A 23,694-nucleotide genomic window follows, 5' to 3' on the forward strand; every position below is an offset into this window, starting at 1 on the left:
AACGGTCATTAAAATAAGTGAGTCATTTGGATTTTTTGTTGCTGTTACTGCAAGTTAAAACTTTTTTTTAATTTAAAAAAAACTTCTGTTGTATATCCCATTCTAAAAAAAAATCATTATCCTGCAGTTTTAAGAGTAGTAGTTATATCCCACAGGATGAAAGAATAACATTTTACTAGAAGTTATAAAAAGGAGAGACGAAAGCTGGCTGGAGTTTTGATGTCTCAAAGTGCTTACATAATATACTGTAAAGTGAATTCATTATATTTTGTGGGTGAAATATATAGAATGCACTGGCCAGGAAGCCATAGATGAGGCATATGTTGGGGGAAGATGGGATTAAGTGAGAGTTTAGCACAGACGCCATGAAATGGTCAGGTAGATTGGACTTGATGGGTCACATGGCCTTCTATTAATTACTTGTGTATATGTTTTGACTTAGTTGCTAATACCTTATTTCTGAGTCAATGATCTCTCTATTGAATCGAGATTATGTGTAGGATGTGTTGCATGCAGTTTCTCATGACTATTTAATTGAAATGCATTGGATGTTCTAGTGCACAGGCATACAAAAGTATTGTGGTGGTGCTTTTAACAATTGGAATGATTTATGTCTGTAGCATGCCCTGTGCCTGTACCCACGTGCCCTGGTTCCGTTTCTGGCAGTTCGTGTAGCAGTTCTCCATCTTGTCATTTTGCCTCTCCTCCTGTAAGTACCTCTTTTAATGATTAAGTCATTCATCAGAACCATCTGAGTAAAATTGTCGTTAATATTGAACGATTCCCTTAATCTAGCTGTTGGTCTATTTTATTATTTGATCAATAAGTAAACGGTTTGAAATTGTATTGGGACGTCGTCCTGACGTGAAAGTTGCTATACAAATGTAATTTGTTGTTGCTCTAAAGGCAGTTTTTACAAATGTTGCCATTTATTTCAGTTTGACCAAAGTACAGCTGTTGTTGAGTAACATTTTTAGAGCATTTTTAACTAGAATTTTAATATTAAAAAAGAACTGGTTTACAGACTCAAATTAAATCTGTCACCAGAGAAAGGTAGGATCTACTATAATTTGTTTTCAGAGCAGTTTCATTGACCACAACCTAACAATACTCTCACAAAGTTAATAATGGCTCCTCAACTCATTTAATTTGCATTTCAGTTAAGAATATTTTTTCCAAATCAAAGAAAGTAATTTTTAGTCATTAAAATTGAATAATAAGTGATCATTTTGTTTGCCTATTCATTTTTATACTTTACAAACTACAACAACTTGCGTTTATACAGCGCCCTACACCCAGCATAACGTCTTAGAATTCTGCACATTGAAGGGGTTGGACACCTCTCATTGTTATTGCATTCATATTTCTGTATCTATATCCCTACTGCTACATGTGGTGCAATACAAAATTGATCTATTTAGCCTGATACAGGATTTAGGAATAGAATTCTTCAATTCAAATGTTGGTATTTTGTACATCATACTTGCCAACTTAATTTCTAATCCTAGTGTATGATTTTTCACATCCTTTTTGGGGGGACATTTTCCTCCCGACCCTTTCTTAAAACGGATTGCATTTTATCCACTCTTAATACAATTTTCTGATTGGCTGATGAAATTTGAACGGCGTTCTGATGGGTTTTTGTTAAATCACTAAGATGGAATTCTATGCTTTTGTGCACTTTCCTGAGAGCAGCCTTGCTTAAAAACAAATCCCAATGATTGTTTGAGTTGAGTTTAGTTACCTCCGACTAATTTGAAAGTCGATAGGCTGGATGCCTGTAGTTCCTTGGGTCATATTTGTGCATACAGACTTTTTTGATTCCTGCGGTCAAAACAAAATTGGGCAAGAAAACTCAAAATTACAGGTGATAAAACAAATTGCTGTTGCCTGTCTGCATCAAGTGTTTTAGTGTATAGATAGTAAATTACATTTTGATTCTTCTCCCCCACTACCATTAATTTTCTACCACAATTTCATTGAAACTGCTGTGCTGTGAATTAAGCTTTATGTGATATGGTGCCTGATTTCAGTGACAGACTGTGGAGCTCCAGTATGGTTAGGGCAAAATTCCTTTTCTTCAAGGACACTGTCTTTCAGTAGAATGGTTATGAATGCTGAAATGCTTCAATTCTATTTATAGCACCCTTTTAATATTCTGTTACCTTTCAGAGGCCATGCTAACCTCTAATTACAGTAGAGGGATTTATATGTTGCAGGGAAATTAAAAGCATCTAATTTTGCCTTATTTTGTACGTTGCAAAATAAATTGCATTGGTGAAGTGTAATAATAGGTTCTCATGAGTTAACATGATGTAGCAGCTTTACTTCTTTCTTTCAGTCCTTGCCAGACATGCAACGCATACAGGAAGACACCCTGTCTTCTCCACCCTTGGGGCCGCCTAACTATCTGCAGGTTTCCAAAGACTCCGCCAGCAGCGGTAGTAAGAACTCTTCATGTGACACAGATGACTTTGTTCTAGTTCCACATAGCATCTCTTCAGACCAGTCGTGTAAGTGCTCATTCGGTTCTTTTTTTGTGGAGGGGAAGAGAATGTTTCAGTTTATTTTTAAATTTTGATACTCGTCAGTGTGAATATTTAACTGAGCAAAAAGAAAAACTGAGGATTTCTCTTCATTGAACCCAGTTTAAAATTGACTGGGGCATGTTTACTGAATTACCTTCTGGCAACCGAGGTGGCTGGCTTTCTAGTGCATGTGCAGTGTGGCTGCTTGACACTGCGTCACGGCCTGGAAATGTTGATCAGCGACTGCAATACGACTGACCAAAATAAGTTGGTCACTGAATCCACGACTGTTTGTTGGACACTGCTGTGTGCAATTGGCTGCCGCGTTTCGCCCACAAAATATACAGTCACTACACATTATAGTATTCTACGAAGCACTTTGAAACATCTCGAAGAAGTGATAAAGCACTATATCAAATGCAAGGATTATTGTTATAATACCCTTATAACATGGGGTCTCATTTTATGGACTCAAACCACCAATTATAATTACAACTGGGTCTGAATGTATAATAGTATCCGATTATGCTGGAAATGTTTTCATTGCATAGTTATATTCTGAGATAAGTTCTTTTCCAAAATGTATTCTCATGTTGTTCAAAGTTATTAAATTCCTTTGAAGTAAAATATACATTTACATTACTGTCTAAATGGAAAGATTTCAGTGTTTTCAGCAATATTATTTAAGCTTCTGAATCTGTTCTTGTATTTTATACAGACGATATGCCATTGGGGACAGTTGGCAAACGGCCTTCCAGTGAATTTCTGATGTGTGGAGGGTAAGTGTGACTCAACTAAAATTGTCTGCATTAGTGGTTTAATAGTTAGTAATTGTTGAACAATAATAGCGGTAAATTAATCGAAGTAGTACTGTATCCACTGAAAATCATGAAACAGGATTTATATAAAGAGAAATTTGTCAAAGAGATTGTGTAGAGGAAATTTACTGGTAAACAATATCCAATCCATTTTTTTTGGAGCCAGCTGGTCCATAAAGAAAATTCAATACTCTGTGTAAAATGCTTGTTATAACTGTTGTATCAAGGAGAAGTATTTCTTTGACAAGTATTTTCTAAGTTATTTGTTTCAAAATTGGTGTGAGGGCTTGGAGTACTTTCATGAGATGAAGAATTCTGCCAACTTCGCACACTTACCTGTCAACAGAAGTATGTTATACTCAGACGTTTGAAAATGTTATAATAGTGCCATATTGCATTCCAGTTGCCAATATTTTCTTGACTGATCAGTATAAAATAAGTGAGTTCTAATCTTTTTTTCTCTTACGGGTAGAATAATAAACGGCACAACACTGTAAAGCTTTACTTGAGAGAGAGGCTTGCTTACTGGTGGCAAGTGAAAATTTTTTATCGCAGCAAATCATGTATTCCATAGGAGATCCTGGAAGAGGTTGCAAGAAATTATTTAGTTGATTTTAGCCAGAGGATGGAGGCTGTGTTGAGGCAGGAGCCCTTGATGTGGAAATGGGCAAAATTCAGGAGAAATAATAAATTTTAAAAAGAAAAGTAAATAAGCATCTTGGATTTTTCTTTTTCCATGAACTGATTAGGCAGTCACCTTTAACCTCCTCAGGGGGCTCTGCAGAGACCTTCCTCAGCCTCATTCCAGGTCAAGCTCTTCTAGCTCAGCCAAAAGATAGGATCTTTCTGTAGAGTGTGTAAAAGAATAGAGATCAGTATTGTCTTATAATAATAATAATAATAATAATAATCCTTGCATTTGATATAGCGCTTTTCACGTCGGGAGGACATCCCAAAGCGCTTCACAGAACACACTGTAAAGTGAATTGACTGTATATTTGTGGGCGAACGCGGCAGCCAATGGCGCACAGCAATGTCCCACAAACAGTCGTGGATTGAAAATGACCAATTTATTATTGTTTTGGGTTTTAGAGGGATTGTTATTAGGCTCTGTGTGGAGTAAGGAAACTTGCCCAAGGTTTCGCCCTCTGCCTGGGATTGAACTTGGGTCTCTCGCTTGCAAAGCGAGTGCTCTAACCACTGCAGCTTCAGGACTCCGATTATTGTGACCAAATATCATTCCTTCCTCTCTGAAGCACAACAATGATAAACTACAGTACATGGGAATGGTTTATAATTTGAACCCTTTCTACCTGCAGATTTATTACTTAATTTCAAGAATAAACAGATAACCCTGACTGATCTGTGGCATCTTCTAACTTGTGAAAGAGTTCTTGTAACTCAAAATGCCTAGTGCAATATCCTTTTTCTGCAAATAATCAATATACATTAGTGTGAACAAAGGCTTCCAAAAAGGATTTTCTGCTTCATCATAAATGCGCTTTCTGCACATAAAATAATTTTTCAGCCACAGTTGAACATCGGGCTTTTCAAGCACACTGCCTGAAATTTATAAGGCGCAGCAAGCATTTGCACTTGTTCAATGCTCATAATATTTTATTTAGATCCATATGAGGAGAACCCACACGACAATTAAACAAAGCTAATATTGCCACTCAATCTTAATCTCAGTCTTACTTATTTACCTGAGGGTTTGAGAAAGTACGTACTTGAGGTTGAAACTTCACTGATTAATAGTGAAAATGTGCAATGAGGGATTGTAATTTGCTCACTGAAAGAAATGAGGTTTTGATTTTCAAACTTTTCCATCCATCTGAGGAAAAATATTGTACTTTGACCCAAAGGAGAATTTGTTTTTAATGTAATCAAAAGCCCAGCGAGAAACAAGAAAACTTTTTTATGTTAAATGGAGTGGGTGCCGTCCAGAACCTATGGAAAACCTACCTCCCTATTTTTCCTTTCAGCTCCTACCATCGATGAATTAGACAGAAATTAGAAATTGAAGAACTATCCCAATCCTAGGTGTACATGGCTGGAGAGCCAGATCAGGAGTGATCCACTCTATGTATTAATTTAGTAGCTTCAGCAACGCTCTGATTTCAGAGCAGGATGAGTTTGATTTCAGGCTGCTGGCATATTAAGGATAAAGAGGAACCATTTTTTTTAAACCTAAAAAAAAAGTTGTGCATAGTGCACAATTTCCCTTTTTTTAAAAAAAAATGGGATCAGCACTTCTGTGGCACAGTAAGTTCCTGAATCAGCAGAATATGCTGTAAAATAATGTGAAAACTGTTCAGTTTGTGAAAGAAATGTTGATTTCCTAGTCTATGGTTGGGTTCTCAGGAAGTGGCAAGCTGAGAAATCAGTGAGTTAGCCTTCCCCACCATTCTCACACAGCTCTTACCAGCTGCTCTGATAAACGGGTATTTGGTAAGGTACCAAATGGTGCATTATATGTGGCAGCTTAAAGGAAGAGAGCAGTGATGATTTTTAATAGCTTATTTTCACTATGATCCATTATTTGCAAACACTACTTTTTTTAAAAAAAATTGTTCTCTGACAAGTATTAACTGTAATTGCATTTTGAACAAAACGCTTCATTTTTTGACACCAGGGTTTGTCAGTGAAGCACAAGGTTTGAACTGAAGTCTCTTGTTAATAAATTGGATGCTTTGGTTCTCATCAGGCTTCCTTTAATTCTGTTCCAAATGGGTTACATATTGGGGAGTGGTGGTTTATGTAAAACATACCACTGAGCGATTTTAAGAACATTAGGAGCAAGTGAATTATACATTTTTGAAAGAAATTATATCCTACACACTTTTTAACTGTTTTACTTTTTAGCAGTTTTAAACATTTTACTCTTTATAGTTTTATTATGAAATTAGGAATACATAGAGCAGATTTTAAAGAGTGGCTGCAGAATCACTTAGGTTAATGTTGTGACGTGCAGCCTAACCTGAGCACTGAAGAGCATGAGAATGATTTCTCAAGATCTGAACTCAACCCATCATAATCTTTGCAAACCAGCATCTTGTTTGCCTGGTTGCAGTCTCACGTCATTTGGTGAACAATATATAAATAATAAATAAATAATCCTTGCATTTGATATAGCACTTTTCACGTCTATATATACATCCATATACATTGAGTCAGAATAATGCCCACAGCGCTTTACTTTGCACCTTGGTAATTTCTGCCCCATCCATGGACTACATGTGGCTCGTATTTTATTTCATATGTGTCAAATAGCCTTTCTTTCTCTCTTTCCACCCCCCCCCCGCCCCCCCCTCCCCTGGATTTCACAAACACATACAACTACCATACACAACTTGCCGTGCTGTTCTTTACATTAAGCATTACCTCTCCCACAAATAAAGCTCAGTTTTTTTTTCAGAATAGTAGTTTGTTGCTTGGCAAACTTTGCTGAACAATTGGATTTGACTTGCACCTAGTCTCCATTGAAAATAGGACAATGTTCAAAAGGTGATCAATGATTATACTTTGTACGATTCAAAATGCCCAAACACCAACTATTTAGAATTGGGAACATTTGACATAAAACTAATGTTTATTTTGACAAAGTTCATTTACCTCATTTATTGATCTTCCCAAGGCATGGATGAGATCCAGCTGGTGTTCAGATAAAATGGTGTTTCATTTCAGTTCCTGACCATGGTCCACCATTTGGGAATTGCTTATGTAGTTGATCAATTGTTCCTCTCAACCCTGCTCAACTTTATTGATTCACTGTACTGTTGCATCCACCTCCTTCCTTTGCTCACTCTGACCCAGTCCTCATATTTGCTTACTTTAGCCATTGCTGCACTCTTCACCTTCTCATGTTTCCTAAGCCCTGTTTTTTGCCTACTTTTATTACATCCACGCATTTATTACATCTAGGCTCAACTATGCCAATTCCCTGCTTGTCAGTCTCCCCAACTCTTCCTTCCACAAGCTGCAGACCATCTAGATCTCTGCAGCTCATGTCCGCACCAGGCTCCATGACCCTATCACCAACCTTGCCCAGCTCCACAAGCTATTCCCCAGAGAATAGAGTTCAAAATTCTTCCTCGTCTTCAAAACCCTCCACGGCCTTGCACCTTCCTATCTCTGTGACCTGCTAACCCCATATCAACCTGTCTCCCTCCCTCCGCTCAGCAGGCTCCGTCCTGCTCTGTGTCCCCACCTGGCCCACCCCACCATCAAACTCTACCCCACAATCTCTTCGACTTGCTCCCTCCCTTGCCTGTTTCAAAGCGCATCTCGAAGACCTTCCTCTTCAACCTCTGCCTTGGCCCCTCCCCTTTTTCAAGTCCTGCCTGAAAACCTTCCTCTTCAGCCTGGTTACGGTCGCCATACAGATTGTACAGAAGGTTATGTCAGTGTGATATGTCTTGTTGATCCGAGCTGTTGGCTGTTGCCCTGCACTTGAACTGTGATTTTATTCTCTTCTGACTCACTTCCTCATGCGCTGTTTGCTACCTTGTGGTTTCGATGAGATTCTGCCAGTCAGTCCTGTCCTGGGACAAAGTGTTCTCTGTAACTTTCCCTGTGTTTACTTTCTTGGAACTTGTTAATTATATAATTTGACGTAGCTGGACGGGGGAGGAGAGAGAGATGATTTGCTGTTGATACCGATTTTTGCACAGCCCTTACCACTAGATCTTTAAAACGGACTTTCTTGTTTTGACGGTTAGAAGTTTTTAAAGGTTAACTGAGACAAGTAGTGCCGTGCAAGAAAGAGTATGTGGGTGTTTTGCAACACACGCACACTATTAGCATCGTATTTCAAGTGAAGCAATACAGCATTGTTTATGAGAGGATTTTAAAAAGAATAGCTACTGACTGACTGGCTCCTCCTGCTTGTTTGATGAACATTCTACAGCTGCTGCATTTGGGTAGTTTTAACCCACTGGTGTTTCACAGCCAAGCAACGGTTCAGGGACATTGCATTCCTGGAACTCCTTTCTCATGGCCAGTTTTAATGTGTTTTGATTCCAGGCAGTGTCAGCCTCCTGTGTCCCCACGTACTGAGTCAGCTCCTATTCCGGTTCCTACGCAGATTCAAAACTATCAGCGGATTGAACAGAACCTGCACGTTACGTCCAGCCACAACACTAATCCCTATGGGTCACCCAGGTATGTCTGTTTGAATTACTATGTTATTATTTGAATTACAATGTTATTATTCTTTGTAATATATTTCTTTTTTTAAAAAAAAGACTAAAGGGAAATTAACTTGAGAGATGTTGCTTATTATTCAAAGTTATGCCTCTGTCAAAGTATAATTCAGTATAATCTATAAGCAAGGAATCAGTTACCTTGTGCCTTGGAGTCTCCTCGTACGAGGCTATTCTGGTGGCTGTATATAAGAGAAAAAGTGCTAAACCAGCCTGAGAGTTTATTTGTAGTCCCCCAAGTCTGAGCATTAAGCACTGAGAGGTGTTCAATAAGTAGTGGTGAAGAATTGGACATAATTCTTGATCTTGACTGAGGATGAGATCGAAGGTTACTTGTCCCCAACATGTCAAATAGTTTGATATCTTTCTGGCACACAATGGGCCAAGCGGCTGTATAATGTTACTTTGGCATGTGGAACTACCTTCCAGGGAAGAGAAAAACTGAGAAGGGTGGTGAAGGAGCCAAGAATTCTAAATATTATTTGAAGTGTTTGCTTTTCCAAAACTCTTCAGGTCTGGAATGGTGAAGAGATCCAACACAAGCCCGATGGGTTTTATGAAGCCAGGATCCGGCTCGCCGGTGGCAGCAGATGTGCCGCCGAATTCAGGCCGTAGGCTCTCCACGGGATCCTCCAGACCATACTCGCCTTCACCACTAGGTGTGTAAATCAAGTTAGTTCAATGTGTTTTTGTAACTACATTAGATTTCCTATTTTGTTGCTTATGTATACTGCAGTAAATCCCGCGAACCATAATACTGATATTCTTATCCTGCGATGCCCATAAGTGTGGAAAGAGGTTGAGGTGGGGAAGGTTTTGAGGCAAATTTTGAAGACGGATAGAGCGGGGGCAAGGCTGAGGGATTGAAGGAGGCGTTCTAGAGGTTACAGTGGAGAATTGAAAGCCCGGCCACTGATGGGTGGTGTAGATCGAGCAGGGGACACATCTAACTTAGGTATGCTTTTAAGTATTTTAATCATTATTATTTACTCTGTCTGTGCAGTTATCAGCTTTTACTGGTTGTATAATTTTATGAGCAGCTGAAATATATGCAAAGCTCCATTGACTTTCATATTTGTGGTTTGTCGGGTAAATAAATGTTGAATGTTCTTTTGAAGTTGGTTATAATGCGTATTGTATAACCTAGAATAGAAAAGAAAGCAAATGTACAGTAGTAGCGAGACACCTGGGTTCAATTCCAGGCAGGGCGAAACCTTGGCAAGTTTCCTTACTCCACACCCTAATAATAATCCCTCTAAAACAAAAAACAATGTTAAATTGGTCATTTTCAATCCACGACTGTTTGTGGGACATTGCTGTGCTCAATTGGCTGCCGTATTTCGCCCACAAATATACAGTCAGTTCACTTTACAGTATATTCTGTGAAGTGCTTTGAGACTTCAAAAATGTGAAAAGCGCTATATTAAATGCAAGGATTATTATTATAGCATAAGCACACAAAAAAGTATTTTTAATCATTGAAGTACTTTTGCTTCAATTAGTGCTGTTCAGTCAGCTACTCTTAATGGTTGAATTTGAGTGCAAACTATTTCACAGGCCTTATACTGGAACAAGGAAGAGAAATGAGCAGATAAGGATTGGAGGACTTTTTTTCAAAAAAAAACTTAATTAAAGTCAAAGTTCCAGCTGAGGTAGTCCAGACGTGACTTACTAACAATACCTTATTTTGTCTTCTTTCAAAGTTGGAACTATCCCTGAACAGCTTGGTCACTGCTGCTGCAGCCTGCCTCAGGGGCACGAGTCAAGGTCTAGAACCCCATCAGGTGAGTGTTATCAGGGGAAAGAAGTGAGTCGAATTCCATCTAGCCATTTACAGAGGTGCGTCAGAAAATATAACCTATATTGGTGATGCAGGCATTCATTTCAAAACAAAAGTAAATATCCCAAATGTTTGCAGTGGGATTCCCCTGCGCTGGGAGTAAATTGAAGACTGGGATCTGCTGTTCCTTTCAGAAAAATATCAACTTTAGGGTGGCCAGCTTCTGCAAATTGAACTACAAAAAGGAGGAAGAACGGTCTCTGAGGGCAAAAAAGAAAAGCTCACTTTGACTTGTTCTAATTTTGTGTTACTTTTACCCCCCTCCTCCTTGAGCTCACTCCAGCCCATCTCACACTCTTTACCATTTGTTACTCTAGTCATTTTCACCACATTAATACCCTTTCTGAGGTCTTTCTGTTGGGTTCAGCCCCTCTAAACTCATTTGTGCTCATCTCCCCTATACATCAACAAAGGAGAGAGGTGAATTTATCTAGGTGAGGCCAACTTCATTTAATAATATAGAATGCTTGCATTTGATATAGCACCTTATGCCATTGAGACGTCTCAAAGCACTTCACAAAATATATTGTAAAGTGGATTGACTGTATTTTGTGGGCAAAGGAACATGCTTTTGCTATGTAGTTTTGCTAGTATATTGCTGTTTCTCAAAATGAGTATGCAACACTTTATATCTGCCTTTCTAGGTTCACCCTCACCACAGTCGCACTTAATGGGTGCAAGACTCCAGAGTGCCCCAACCCTCACTGACATTTACCAGAACAAGCAAAAACTACGCAAACAGCACTCTGATCCAGTCTATCCTTCATCAGCTGGCTATGGTTGCAGTCATTCTCCTCAGCCTGGTAGGCCAGTAAGCCTTGGTACTTCTCCCACAAAGCATATGGGAACATCCCCCAGAAGTTCAGATTGGTTGCACAAAACCCCTTTACCTACTATCATTGGGTCACCAACAAAGGTTGGTAAACTTAAATACCTTTACTGCTCAAATTCTGTATTTCATAGTTTGTGATTTTTGCAACTTGAGTTGCTGATTAATATGTCCAAGGTAATTTAAATCTATTATCTTTATGCTATGTAGGCCACTGCTCCTCTCAAGCTTCCTAAAACTCAAGCGTCTTCAAATCTGCTTGCCTTGGTTGCACAGCAAGGATTAGCTGAGATTCCAGCACAGTCCAAAGCCATGTTGGAAGTAAGGGAGTTCACCACTTATCACAGTTCACAAGTGAAACATGCAGTTTCTGAGGATAACAAGACCACTTTTGGCAGGTACATTTGGTTTTCTTGAATTTTTTTTGTACATCATACATTTAAATGTCGTGTGTGTGTGTGTGTATAGAGAGAGAGCCGAACTAACGAGGAGTTCCGGTCTGGCGAAGAACTTCTGGTTATGTACACATTATTGTAAACAATGACCATGTTTACAGTTCAATATGACTACTATTTCCATGCCCCCACACTCTGGAAAGCCATTCCACTGTCCCTTCGCCTTGCTTCCTCCGTCACATCCTTCAAGGCTCGTCTCAGGACCCTTCACTTCGACCGTGCTTTTGGTCTCCCTCACCCCTATACCACCCCTCCCCCATGCTCGGGCCCCCACAGCTGACTGTTCAGCGCTTTGGGACGTCCTACCGACGTGAAAGGCGCTCTATAAATGTAATTTTGTCGTTGTTTACAATTCAAACACCATAATTGTTTGAATTACAATGCCAGAACCGACATTGTAATTGTTTGAATCCCGCAAGCACACAAATAAGCTTTCTTCTGCTCGTGGGATTTAAACAATCTTTCAAAAGAGAAACGGATACTCACTTGATATTAAAATATGTTGATTGACTATTTTCATATTTGTTTTGGAGAGAACTGAGAACTTCATAATAGAAGTCCATTTCACCAGTTCTGGCCAGGCTCCACTAGCTCCCCATCACCAAACGGATCAACTTCAAGATCCTCACAAGTGTGTTCAATCCATTCACTTCCTAGCAACTCCCTATCTCTCCGACCTCCTCACCCCCCCAATCCACCACCCGGCGCCTCCCCTAGACTGGCACTGGCTTTCTGCTTTTCCCTTGCACCGTCCGCTCCACCTTTGAAGGTCGTGCTCTCAGCTACTATGCCCTCGAAATATTAGAACACTCTCCCTCAATCCCTCCACCTTGCCCACTCTCTCCCTTTTTTCGAGTCCCACCTGAAAATCTTCTTTTTCAACTGTACTTACAGTCACCTTCCCCTTACTGCACCCCGGCTCGGAGTCAGACTCCGCCACTTTTCAGCACTGTTCTGAGACACTACCCTGTGTGGAGGGCGCTACATAAGTGCAAGTTGTTGCTGTAGAAATATATAAAGGTGGCTTTTGTAGGTTTAACATATGCACCAAAATGCATGGCCTATTAGAAAAAGTTTTGATTACACTGAACATAATAAGTTTTATCTTTTCTAGATCAGTAAGTACCGGAAAATTGTCAGAGCAGTTAGTCAGGACTACGTTCGGAGGACAACCCTATCAAGGCAGCACGGACAGTCTCAATACGGAACGCCCAATGGATACAGGTAAGGGAAACATCTTGTCACATATCTCCCACCAATCCGTCTCCTTTTGTTGAGGGCAGTTTTGGGTTTGGCACAGTTGGAAAAGAGATTGGCTGTTCCCAAACTCCTTAATGCGCCTTATTCTCTGAATGAAAAAGTGGCGACTGAGTGACTCGATCTCCACTAACCCTCTTGTCAACTGCTTAGAAATGTATTGAATATATTTACCCTCCAGTTTTTATTCTCTGGGTCTCCCAGCTAATCGGAGTTATTAAAAAAAACAGTATGTAGAGGAAATCCCAGGACCGCCTATCTCTGACTTTAGCACTTCAGTGTATTAGCACAAAACAACCACCATTGTACCTTTGATCAGCCATCACTGAAAGGCAGGTCTGAGGAGCAAAGTTCTGTTACTGATGCAGAATTCCTGTTAAATCAAGGAAAATGGGGGGATAAAAAACATTTTTAGTGTTCCCGTCCACCTTCTGAAAACACAATTGAATTTATATTCCATGCTAAAAATATTTTTATGAACTTGTAAAGCACAAAACTAGCTTGAACATTCCAATATCTCGAACGTAATTTGCATTTACTCCAGTGGAAAGGAACATGTCAAAATGCTTGACAAATCTAATCTACACCCATGACTCAATATTTAGTCTGTTCCAAATGCAAGATATTTGTAGTAACAGATTGGCTATGTAATGTGTGGTGTACTCATGTGTGGAGACCAAAAAGGTTGCAGGTTTGGCTCCAGATCTGTGCTGTTAGCTGGAGCCTCCATCTTTTTATTTTCTCCCTGGGTTAAGGGAGGTTCAAAAAAAATCATCCACGTTTCCCAATATTGATCACTATCCACTAATATCTCCTAAAGTAACACATGTGGATATTGGATGAGAATTGGCTTGAGCTTCACTGTGATTTCTTCTCCCTCCATCGCTCCAGAAATTTAATGGCATATTGGCGCCAGATTTTGAAGGATTGTTGTCCCGCTGTGTCTCAGTGTAACTTGATGCCTTCACATAAGAAAGCGACATTGCAGCAGGAAAAAAAAGATTTTATAAGGCAGAATATATTTTTAGAAGGTCGTGATATCTGAATACTTTTCAAAAATGGTAACGTAATTGTATTTCATTTCTTGTGTTTCTTGATGTACAGTTCCAGACATTGGCCAGATAACCTTCTCAGAATCATTGTTGCTCTCTGACTAGTCACTAGGAACAATTTTGCATTTGTATAGAGTGATCAAAAGGTCATATTATCTAAAAAAANTCATAATTTCTTTTAAGACTTATTAGACATTGTAATGGTATCACAAATTTTTGTCCACCCTGTACTTTTGTCCAGGAAAGTATATTTGCCTGTGTTGAGCACCTTCTCCCAAGTGGCCCAGCTGAGGTTTTTTTTAGGATTACCCTTTGAGAAAAGAGGGCACAAGCTACATTGTAAGCCACTCTGCAGTACAACTTGTTGGTATATCAGTGTTCTGCTTCAACCAGCAAGTGTATATTTTTTAAAATGTTTTGTTCAGAGTAGAAATAGTGCACAAAGCAAACGTAGGTGAATGGGCAGTTTTTTTGTATTTTCTATTTATTTATTTGCTATTTTTGCAGTCAACACATTTTTGCACTATTTCTTCTGTTATCGTGATTTTTTTTTTCTTTCTGCCTCAGCTCCAGCAGGTGCTTCTGGTTTGACAATGGGTTCACCTGCCATGGTAATAGGAGTGTGCCCAAGGACTGTGGTGTTCACTGTAGGTTCACCACCCAGTAGTGTCACCCCTCCCCATAGTAGTCATATGGTCACCAGAGCAAGAACAATGTCAGGTAAGACTTGACTACTGAGAAATTAAACTGCTGTAGGGATTTGGCCTACTGGAGACACTGGTTTACCCAGTGGTCAGTTGGTTTGGGGAAGGAGGGTTGACGTTAGAGATGGGATAGTCCATGAGACATTTGCTTAGAATGGCACATCCACCCTTACTTCACAATTACGCTGCCAGAGTATAAAACAATTCATGTTCTGAGCAAACTTGACTTTGTTGGTGTATTTACAAAAATTGAAGTGCATTTACAACAGTTTTCATACTTTTTACTATGACCATCTTTTAAAAATTTGTATTGAAGTCTGAAGAAAAGAAAACAAATACAAGCATGTCGTCTCCTCTTGGCTGTGCAGTCAGTAAAATACTTTTGATAGCAATGTATTCTTTCTGCTTATCTATCACCCTCTTTTATTTTAGTTGGCTCAAGTAGCCCCCTGGGGTCTCTGTGCTCCTACAGTGGCCGGATTTACATGGGTTCCCCACCAGGCGCTTACATGGGCACCTCACCTCCAGGAGCCGAGGGCCCTTCAAGTTTGAAGTATATGACGTTTGGTACCTCCCCTCCCAGCTTAGAAGGATTTATCACATTTGAAGCTCCAGATTTGCCCGAGGAGACTTTAATGGAGGTGAGTTCTCCAGCTATTGGTAAGTCCAACTGAGCCGGAGCCAGATATTCGTTTTAAGTATTTCTTGAGTGGTGAGTATGCTCACCTTGCAAGCGATAGGATCTGGGTTTGATTCCTGGCAGGGTGAAATCTTAGGCAAGTTTCCTTACTCCGCACGCAATTTGGGTCATTCAATCCACAACTGTTTGTCGGATACTGCTGTGTGCAATTGGCTGTCGAGTTTTGCCCACAATATACAATCTTGAGATGTCTCAACGATGTGATAAGGCGCTATATGAAATGCAAGGATTATTATGAGTAGTCCCTGTAATTTGTGGAATCATAGGGTGGTGGAAAATTGCCTATGTCTGTTGTCCTAAATGTTGTAGTCAAATACAGATAGCAAAGTTGTTATCAATTTTTTGTGCCTAGATTTCAAAAATGTTAATGTTGAGCAATGGGAGATCTTTATAAATTGGCCTGCAGTGCAATGTAAGTACCGCCCCCTAAAGGGGCAGCAAGTGTAACCCTCTCCGTAACTCAAATGGTGAAAAGCTTCAACAGCGAAAGGGGTAAGCAGAGATACTGGGGAATTGAAGGCTGTGAGAGAAATGGAGGAGAGCACTTGTTACTTTTAATGTCCTAAGCAGTACCTACTTAATGGGATATAGGCAATTTAACTCTTTATATACAATATATATTTTCACCTGCAATTTTCTCCCCTCTTCTGAAGTTGCTGGATTATGGTTCCATGGACATTTGTACCTGTGGTATTTTGCCAAGTTGGCTGAATGTGAGCCACCTCTAGTTAGTTACAGCCTCATTCCATTGGGCTCCAGCAGTAAATGGGATTGCATGAGAACAGTGATGCCATTGTATATGGCACATGGTGATTTAACAGCCAGCAGCCATGGGCTGCTTAGTGGATGGTAACAAAATGAATGCAGAGAATCCCCAGAAAAGAATCTCGTCTGTGACAGGAACAATGTTACATCTATTTGACTACTATGCTAAATACAAGTTGCACCACCAATTCCCACTTGTTGTGCTTTTCAATGGTAGTATATAGAGTACTTCCTTTTTTATTTCTTTAAGACTACAACAGGAAGTCACTTAAAATGTATTTATAGTTGTACGCTTAATGTTTTTGCTGCTTAGAGAGGCAGGAGAGATGAGACAATGCACACTGGTCGTATATCAATAGCTTTGTCATGTTAATTCTTGCATACAACTTTCTGCAGACGTGAATGTTTGATTGACTTGTGAGGCTTCCTGTGTCTGTGTGATGACTGATGTAGCTTGACGTGATTGCATTACAAAGTGCATCAGCAACTCGAGCAGCTTGTTTACCAAAAACAACAAATCTGCTTACAAGTTTCTTGATGTTCTTCCCATTTGAGCTTACTGGTCACGTGACACTTAGTCACTTGTGCCATTGGCAAATCCCTGGCTCTTGCGTTATTTGGGTCATGTGAGGGTTTGGAAAAGAACAGCTGAGATGTAAACACAAAGCGCTGCCAATCCAAGGCAAATAGTTTCTGCGTAGAACTACCTCATCAGAAAGGGGATCCCTTGCCCCCAGGCAATTTCTGGCTCCAGCTTAAATAACAGCCTGGCTCATTTGGCTATATTGATTCAAATCCATGTTCCCTATATTAATTACTGCATACTGGAACACTAAAATGCTGCAGCAGCACAGTCATTGTGGTATTTATTGCTCGGAAACTCTGTTCTCAGCAGCAATGATTCTTAGATTGGTGACGTACTCGCTGGTTACTCACATTCACTCCTGCAATAAAAGTCAAGTGATGATGATGATGATAATTATAATCCTTGTATTTTACATAGTGCATTATCACGTCTTCGAGATGTCTCAAAGTGCTTCACAGAATATACTGTAAAGTGAACTGACTGTGAAATTTAAAACAAAAGTGATTACAAGAGAAGTCCAGTTCAAGAAGGTTCTTTGGCCCATTAGATTTTCCAGAATATTAACACTTCCATCTTCTCATTTAACCATGTTGATGTGCATATTTAAAAGGTCGGGCTAATAACTTCTGTTCTATGAAACTGTTTTAAAATGTTTTCAATTTATATTTTGGGTTGATTATACTATATATTCTGTCCGACTACATGAAAGGACAGAAATAAATTCACTTTCTCTCCTATTATGTCAATTTGTAGAGGGAACACACAGACACCTTGCGGCACTTAAATACAATGCTGACATTTGTGGAGTGCATTATGGACATCGCAGTGATGAAAGGAGGTGGCTCTGACCTGGGAACCTCAGGTGCCTCACTGTACCAGATCCAAGAGAGTGTTGTTGTTGACCAGATCAGTCGTCTCAGCAAGGAGTGGGGGTTTGTACTTGTCATTTTGCCCTTTTGTAGATGAACATAAAGCAGTACAAACTGTATTACAAAGTTCAATTGAATGGAAACCTGACAGATTGAAAACTAGAGTTACTTGTGCAAAGAGAGCTTTGGTGGTTTTATTGTTCTACCACGTTTAAGTGGCAAGCAAATGTTTGGCTCTCCTTCCCTAGAGCAGTCCATTTAGTACATGAAACCAAATTGATAAATAAACAATGGCTTCCAAAAGCCAGTGCCAAGTAGAGACTCAGAGTTGGATTCAGATTCAGTTGACTCGGGGAATGTAACATTTGAAGTACTTATTTATGTATCTCTTGGTCTTGCAGGCAAGTTGAGCAGCTTGTGTTGTACATGAAAGGAGCACAACTCTTGGCATCCTCTCTTCACCTGGCTAAAGACCGTGTTAAATCTGGCAAGCTGAACCCATCCACAGCTGTTAAGCAAGGTGCTTCTAAGGCCTGTTTCTACTCAATGACTCCAGAGCATTGTAGCAATAGAAGTTATTTTATTCTGAAAAGAGTATCAAGGGGGTAAAGTAAATTTGAGGTATTGTAATAACCTACAATGGCTTCTTTAGAATATCTACAAATATATTGATGGTCAGCAATGGGATCGGTGAATCCTTATATATGTACTTGTGGGTTATGGTTCTGTTGCTGCACTAATGCAGTGTACGGCATCATAATATCTTGCATCCATTTTATCCATTCATTTCAGCATTTTACTTCACTGAATGCAACATGACTTGTCCAACATGCTCGTCTTTCTCCAAAAGGAGATTCACAGAATAACATATCGCCATTTTATCCAAGGTCACTTGTGATATACGGTGTCATTAATGATATACAGTGTCATTAATTGCAACTTGATAGCCAGTATTCGATGAACTGATTGATCATTTAAAATTGTTGCCAATATATCTGCATCGGTATTAGTAACATGATCTGTTCACAGTTGCAATAAGTTCAGTTCTACAATGTATTTATCAGAACAACCTCTTTGGTTAAAGCTATTAAATGTCTGTGTTTTTATAGGCTTTTAGAAAACAGTGTTGAATTGTAAAGCCTGCAATAGATTAACCTTGAGTTGTTGTCCCTTCTCTCATGTAGTTGTTAAAAGCTTGAACGACCGCTACAAGTGTTGCATCTCCTTTTGCAAGAAAATGACAGAGAAGCTGAATCGGTTCTTCTCTGATAAACAAAGATTTGTAGATGAAATCAACAGTGTTACTGCAGAGAAACTGATCTACAGCTATGCTGTAGAAATGGTAATTATTATCTGCTTGCTTCAGCTTGTTTGGTGGGTGGAGGGATAGAGAATCAACTCCACTTGATTCTTTTTTGAGATATCAATAATGCATAAGAAATAAAAGCACAATCATCAGTTTATTTGGTGAAAACAATCTCTTGACAATTTCATGACAACAATTCTGGGGAACTGGAGGGGAGAAAAAAAGCTGTCTGAAGGAAATTTCATATGTGAAAACCTGCCTCCTGTTTGGGTGGTGTCTTGAAGAATTAGTGCTGTGAGAAAGTCTGTGGTCCAGTTGGTTCTGTCTTACCACTGGATGTACTGTGGAAAGGGGATGGAAATCGAGATGAAAAATATTATAAAGATCATAAAATGTATTGGCAGATTATTTTACCTTTAATCTTGAACTTGTTTAATTCACATTTGAGTTTCAGTTGTAAATAATATAACCACCGTCAAAGTATTCTGTTAGTTCTCAAGATGTTGGATTGGCTGTTTCAAGGGGTAGCGTAGCACCAGGGAGCAATAAGATTGAACTTCTCAGTTCAGTAACAAGACCTGGAGAAACCCATGATGTATTTGTTAAGTCCTTGCGTTTGGTTCTAAAACAGCCCCAATGTTAACCATATAATAAAGTCCTTTTAAGGTGAAAAGCCTCTTGAATTATTATTTCCAGGATTTTGTGCAGCTCTGAATGGTCTGAATTTTAAAGTAGTTGCTCAGACTCTGTTTAATTCTAGGTGCAGTCAGCAGCACTTGATGAAATGTTCCAGCAAACAGAGGACATCACGTACCGGTATCACAAAGCAGCATTGCTGCTGGAAGGGCTGACAAAGATTCTGCAAGATCCGTCTGATATAGATAACATTCACAAATGTAAGGTTCCTTTTAAAGATTGTTCAGATCCAGCTAGCTGGTGAACCATTAAGTGCTGTAAACATCATATCCTTGTGGACTTGTGGAGTCCTGTAACGTATTGGTTAGAGAACTCGCCTTGCAAGCGAGAGGACCTGGGTTCGAATCCCGGGTGAAACATTAGGCAAGTTACCTTACTCCACGCACCTCTATTTACCTAGCAGTAATAGGAACCTAGTTGTTGTTGATTGACTGATCGCTTTTCTGGGGATAATAATCCCTTCAAAGAAAATGAATTAATAATTTGGTTACTCATTCCAAAACTGTTTGTGGGACACTGCTGTGTGCAGTTTGCTGCCACGTCAATGCCAAGTGCAAAGTCGTTCTTGACATCTTTGTGTCAAAAATTGAAAATAACCGCTTGGCTGCATCCTCCTCCCCTATGTCCCCTTCCACACCCCAGACTGTCAACACCAACCCCTCCTTCCACCAAGGCCCCTACCACTCTGCCCTCCCTACACTCCTTTGCCTCAATTACTCTCCTCTCCCTCTCAATCACCATCTGCCAGATGAAGCCCACCACCTGCTGCCTCAATCCCCATCCCACCCTGTTGCGATGTCGCTAACCAGCTTTGCTCTCCTCGAGCCCCTCCAGGCTGGTTTCCACCCTGACTGTAGGACAGAGACGGCGCTTGTCAAAGTCACAAACGACGTCCTCTGTGTCCTGGGCTCCCTCTGCTTCCTCGTCATCCTATACCTCTCTGCTGTGTTCGTTACAGTTGACCACGCCATCTTCAACCACCACCTATCCTCCCTCATCCACCTTAGAGGGACCGCACTAGCCTGGTTCGAGTTCTACCTGACAAACCACCTCCACTTTGTCTCTTCAAACTGTTTCTCTTCCTGCCCCCACCCCAGGGCTTCATCCTTGGTCTTCCTCATATACATGCTCCCTCTTTTGTATGACTTAAGATCTATTAAAGGTACATTTTGCAAGTGGTATTTTGTTTTTAAGATGTTTTTTTTTCTTGAATTACAGACAAGACCAGCATTGAACGCAGACTTTCTGCACTCTGTCATGGCACGGTGGCTTTGTATGAAAACTAGCCTTCCATAATGGACCACTTCCCTCAGAGCAGGGACCACCTCCCCTGGATTAAACCCCAGCGTCTCGGAGTCGCCTTTTATTTTTGTGCATTTCTTTATTCAGAAAAGATATTCCTCCCGCTTTTACTTTTTTCAGCTGATGTCAGCTTACTAAGTGAAGGACGCTTGACTTCTGTTTTGATAAGTTACCAAAGAAGAGTTCTTGATGCAAAAGAAAGGAATTTATGTATATAAATATAAAGTAGAACTCCTGAGAACCCTCAGTGATGTAGCAAATTCTTTCATTTTCACTTGCCTCAAAGAGGTAAAATGTGGAACCGATGTATTGCTTCTGAAACCAGTTATCAGTGGAGTGTGCTGACACAAAGCTTGGGAGTACAATTGAATTGTAACTTCTGTATTTCACCAAGAACTCGCTGGGTACTTGAAACCTATGTTCGGAGAGAAGGATTACAGAGGAACTTTGTGCCTGGTCTGATACATTTGTTGCATATATACAGGACTATGTTGTGGCAACTCGACAAATTTGTCCTTTTGCCAATGATTTTTTTTTAAAAAAGACACTAATGACGTGATGTGTGAAAACAGATTTTTACTGCAGTTTTAAGTGTTGCCCCAATCTACAGGTAGTGAGAGGCATGTTGCCTTGCCAATCCGTCTGATGCTTCTTCACATGCACATCAAACCGACAAAACTGATCTTGGAAGAGGAGATGAGCACTTTATGTGGATAGGAAGTTCGTAGGGAACTCATGGAGCTTACGGCCTGGGCCAACCCCCTGACGTAAACCAGAAGGGAAACGGGCAGTCTTTTGGATGGATAAAGCAAGCTAAATTTTGCTCCCAAAACATTAGGAGCAGTTGAAACCACAAAGAATTTTGCTCCTATAGAACCACTTCTGATTGCACTACTACTATTTGGACATCTTTGATAACAGTACTGTTATGCAGGACTCCTTGTGATCTAGAAGCTGCAAGAATAGGAAAAGAGAAACTGTACCAGTTAAATGAGCTCCATTTAACAAAAGAGACCTTTTGGCGCTCGAGAGCACAAAAGTGCTTGAAGTTTCAATTAAGACGGCAAACAAAAAAGCAAGCCTGTATTAATTACAAGCCTTTCCATTTTTTTAAACTTGCTAAATACTTGAGTAGTTGATATAGAAAAACAAACTGTATAATGAAACTAGTATTTTTCCTTTTTTTTTTGCACCAGTGATTGTTTGCTGACTTTTAAAAAAAAACTTTGGGGGCTGGCTTTATGTTATGCATGTAATAAGTGTGTTTGAAACCAGGGCCACTGGGCATGATAATACTGTATTACTAATGCTGTTGTTCAGACAGTATTATGGAGATAAAGCATTTTGGTGTTGTACAGACTAACATAATATTAGTATTTGCAGGGGTGGTAAAAGTATTGGGACCCTGGGAATTGGATCCAAAGCCAGATTGGCTTGTTCAAGCCCAGTTGGGTAACTGGAGGGCCATGTGTAACTTTGTGTCTAGAGCTAAGGAACTTATTCAACTCCAATCCTTGTGTATATATTTTATGTAACCAAGCGAATAAGCACAATAGTCCATTTTTGTATTGTATGTGATATGAGGGCTGGCTAAGGCTTAAAGCCTAGTTCAGGGAGAAGTTATCTCTTGGGTGTCTTGGGAAGGTCAGACGGACATGATGCTCCCAAGTGTTCCCGTGACAGGATCTGAAAGGATATTCAGTTGGAAATTTTATTTTTGTAATTTAAAAGAAGTGTGTGGTATATAGACACAAAAAGCGCATTTTGGAAAAAAAAAACTGTGTGGTGCTCATTAGGTATGATTCAGAAGTCACTGTGTGGAGATCTTGTTTCGGTTTTCCCCTACAATGTTTTTTTTTAACCTCTTTTTAGCACCTTGTTCGCATAACTTTGCTTCCTGCCCAACAAACCGGGGCAGAAAGTCCGTTCACAAGATGTTGATCCTAGCAAGTCGGTAAAACAGTCGCCTGCTCTAGAGTTACAGAACACTTTTCCACCCTTGAGTATTTTTGTTATTCAACTGCTTGAATACTTGAACTAAATCCTTCATACGATCATGTTTAACCTCTTGGAGACAGTGGATTTGAAATATGACTGAACATCTCCCATGTAGCAAGGACTTTGTTTAGCTTTTTCAGGAGGCTTGTCCAAACTGTTTGCTCTCTTGCTTTATACAAAGGAAACTAATGTGTTTTATTTATCTAAGCAATTCCATTAATTCTGAAGACTGTTTTTATTTATAAAATATTTGTACTATTAGGTCTTTAATACAGTGTTTCTACCTCTCATTTGTGTATAATGGCATGCATATTCTCTCAAATCAGGTTGCAGACACATTGACTTATGTAGCAGCCTTTTTAATATGGCTTGTATAGATGTACATTAAGGAGCCAGAAATAAAATCGTCCTGGAATATTAATGGATTCCCTTTTAGTTTACAATATGTAGAGTGAGGGGAGAGTGCTATTGTCACAGCAATTTACACTTGCCGTTGATCGCTCTCTCTCTCTCTCCCCTTTTCCCCCTTCGTAAACACTAACTCTTGCTGGTGTTCAGATCCGCATGTGTCAGCAGCTCTGTTACGTCACCTAATTGAGCAGTTTTTAATGTATGAGCGCAGACTGAGAAATAACAGACTGTACAACCTGATCAAAATTGACGTCTACTGCTAGGTGATGGTTGTCAGAGGAAGCGATTGATACTACCATATATTTTACAGAATAATTGGTCACTTTGATCAAACATTAGATATCTCATAACAAACTGCTGTACAATCTAATCCA

At 39.7% G+C, this 23,694-nt stretch overlaps 1 protein-coding gene across 2 annotated transcripts in view; it reads left to right on the forward strand.

The window, feature by feature from the left end:
• Positions 1 to 23,334, forward strand: part of ulk2 (unc-51 like autophagy activating kinase 2) — a 55,751-nt gene extending 32,417 nt beyond the window's left edge. The window contains exons 12-27 of one of the 2 annotated variants that reach the window (XM_007906200.2): positions 621 to 709; positions 2,342 to 2,513; positions 3,247 to 3,307; positions 8,372 to 8,509; positions 9,064 to 9,209; positions 10,254 to 10,334; positions 11,035 to 11,306; positions 11,430 to 11,617; positions 12,789 to 12,898; positions 14,551 to 14,703; positions 15,120 to 15,328; positions 17,492 to 17,670; positions 18,009 to 18,127; positions 18,792 to 18,949; positions 19,674 to 19,809; positions 20,828 to 23,334. In XM_007906200.2, the coding sequence (XP_007904391.1) occupies positions 621 to 709; positions 2,342 to 2,513; positions 3,247 to 3,307; positions 8,372 to 8,509; positions 9,064 to 9,209; positions 10,254 to 10,334; positions 11,035 to 11,306; positions 11,430 to 11,617; positions 12,789 to 12,898; positions 14,551 to 14,703; positions 15,120 to 15,328; positions 17,492 to 17,670; positions 18,009 to 18,127; positions 18,792 to 18,949; positions 19,674 to 19,809; positions 20,828 to 20,895 (2,279 nt within the window). In that variant the 3' untranslated portion in view covers positions 20,896 to 23,334. The remainder of the gene's footprint in view (positions 1 to 620; positions 710 to 2,341; positions 2,514 to 3,246; positions 3,308 to 8,371; positions 8,510 to 9,063; positions 9,210 to 10,253; positions 10,335 to 11,034; positions 11,307 to 11,429; positions 11,618 to 12,788; positions 12,899 to 14,550; positions 14,704 to 15,119; positions 15,329 to 17,491; positions 17,671 to 18,008; positions 18,128 to 18,791; positions 18,950 to 19,673; positions 19,810 to 20,827) is intronic. The other variant, XM_007906201.2, reaches the window with a different exon arrangement.
• The last annotated feature ends 360 nt before the right edge of the window (positions 23,335 to 23,694 follow it).

Source organism: Callorhinchus milii, unplaced genomic scaffold, assembly GCF_018977255.1.
Source record: "Callorhinchus milii isolate IMCB2004 unplaced genomic scaffold, IMCB_Cmil_1.0 Scaffold10, whole genome shotgun sequence".
Classification (NCBI taxonomy): Eukaryota; Metazoa; Chordata; class Chondrichthyes; order Chimaeriformes; family Callorhinchidae; genus Callorhinchus; species Callorhinchus milii.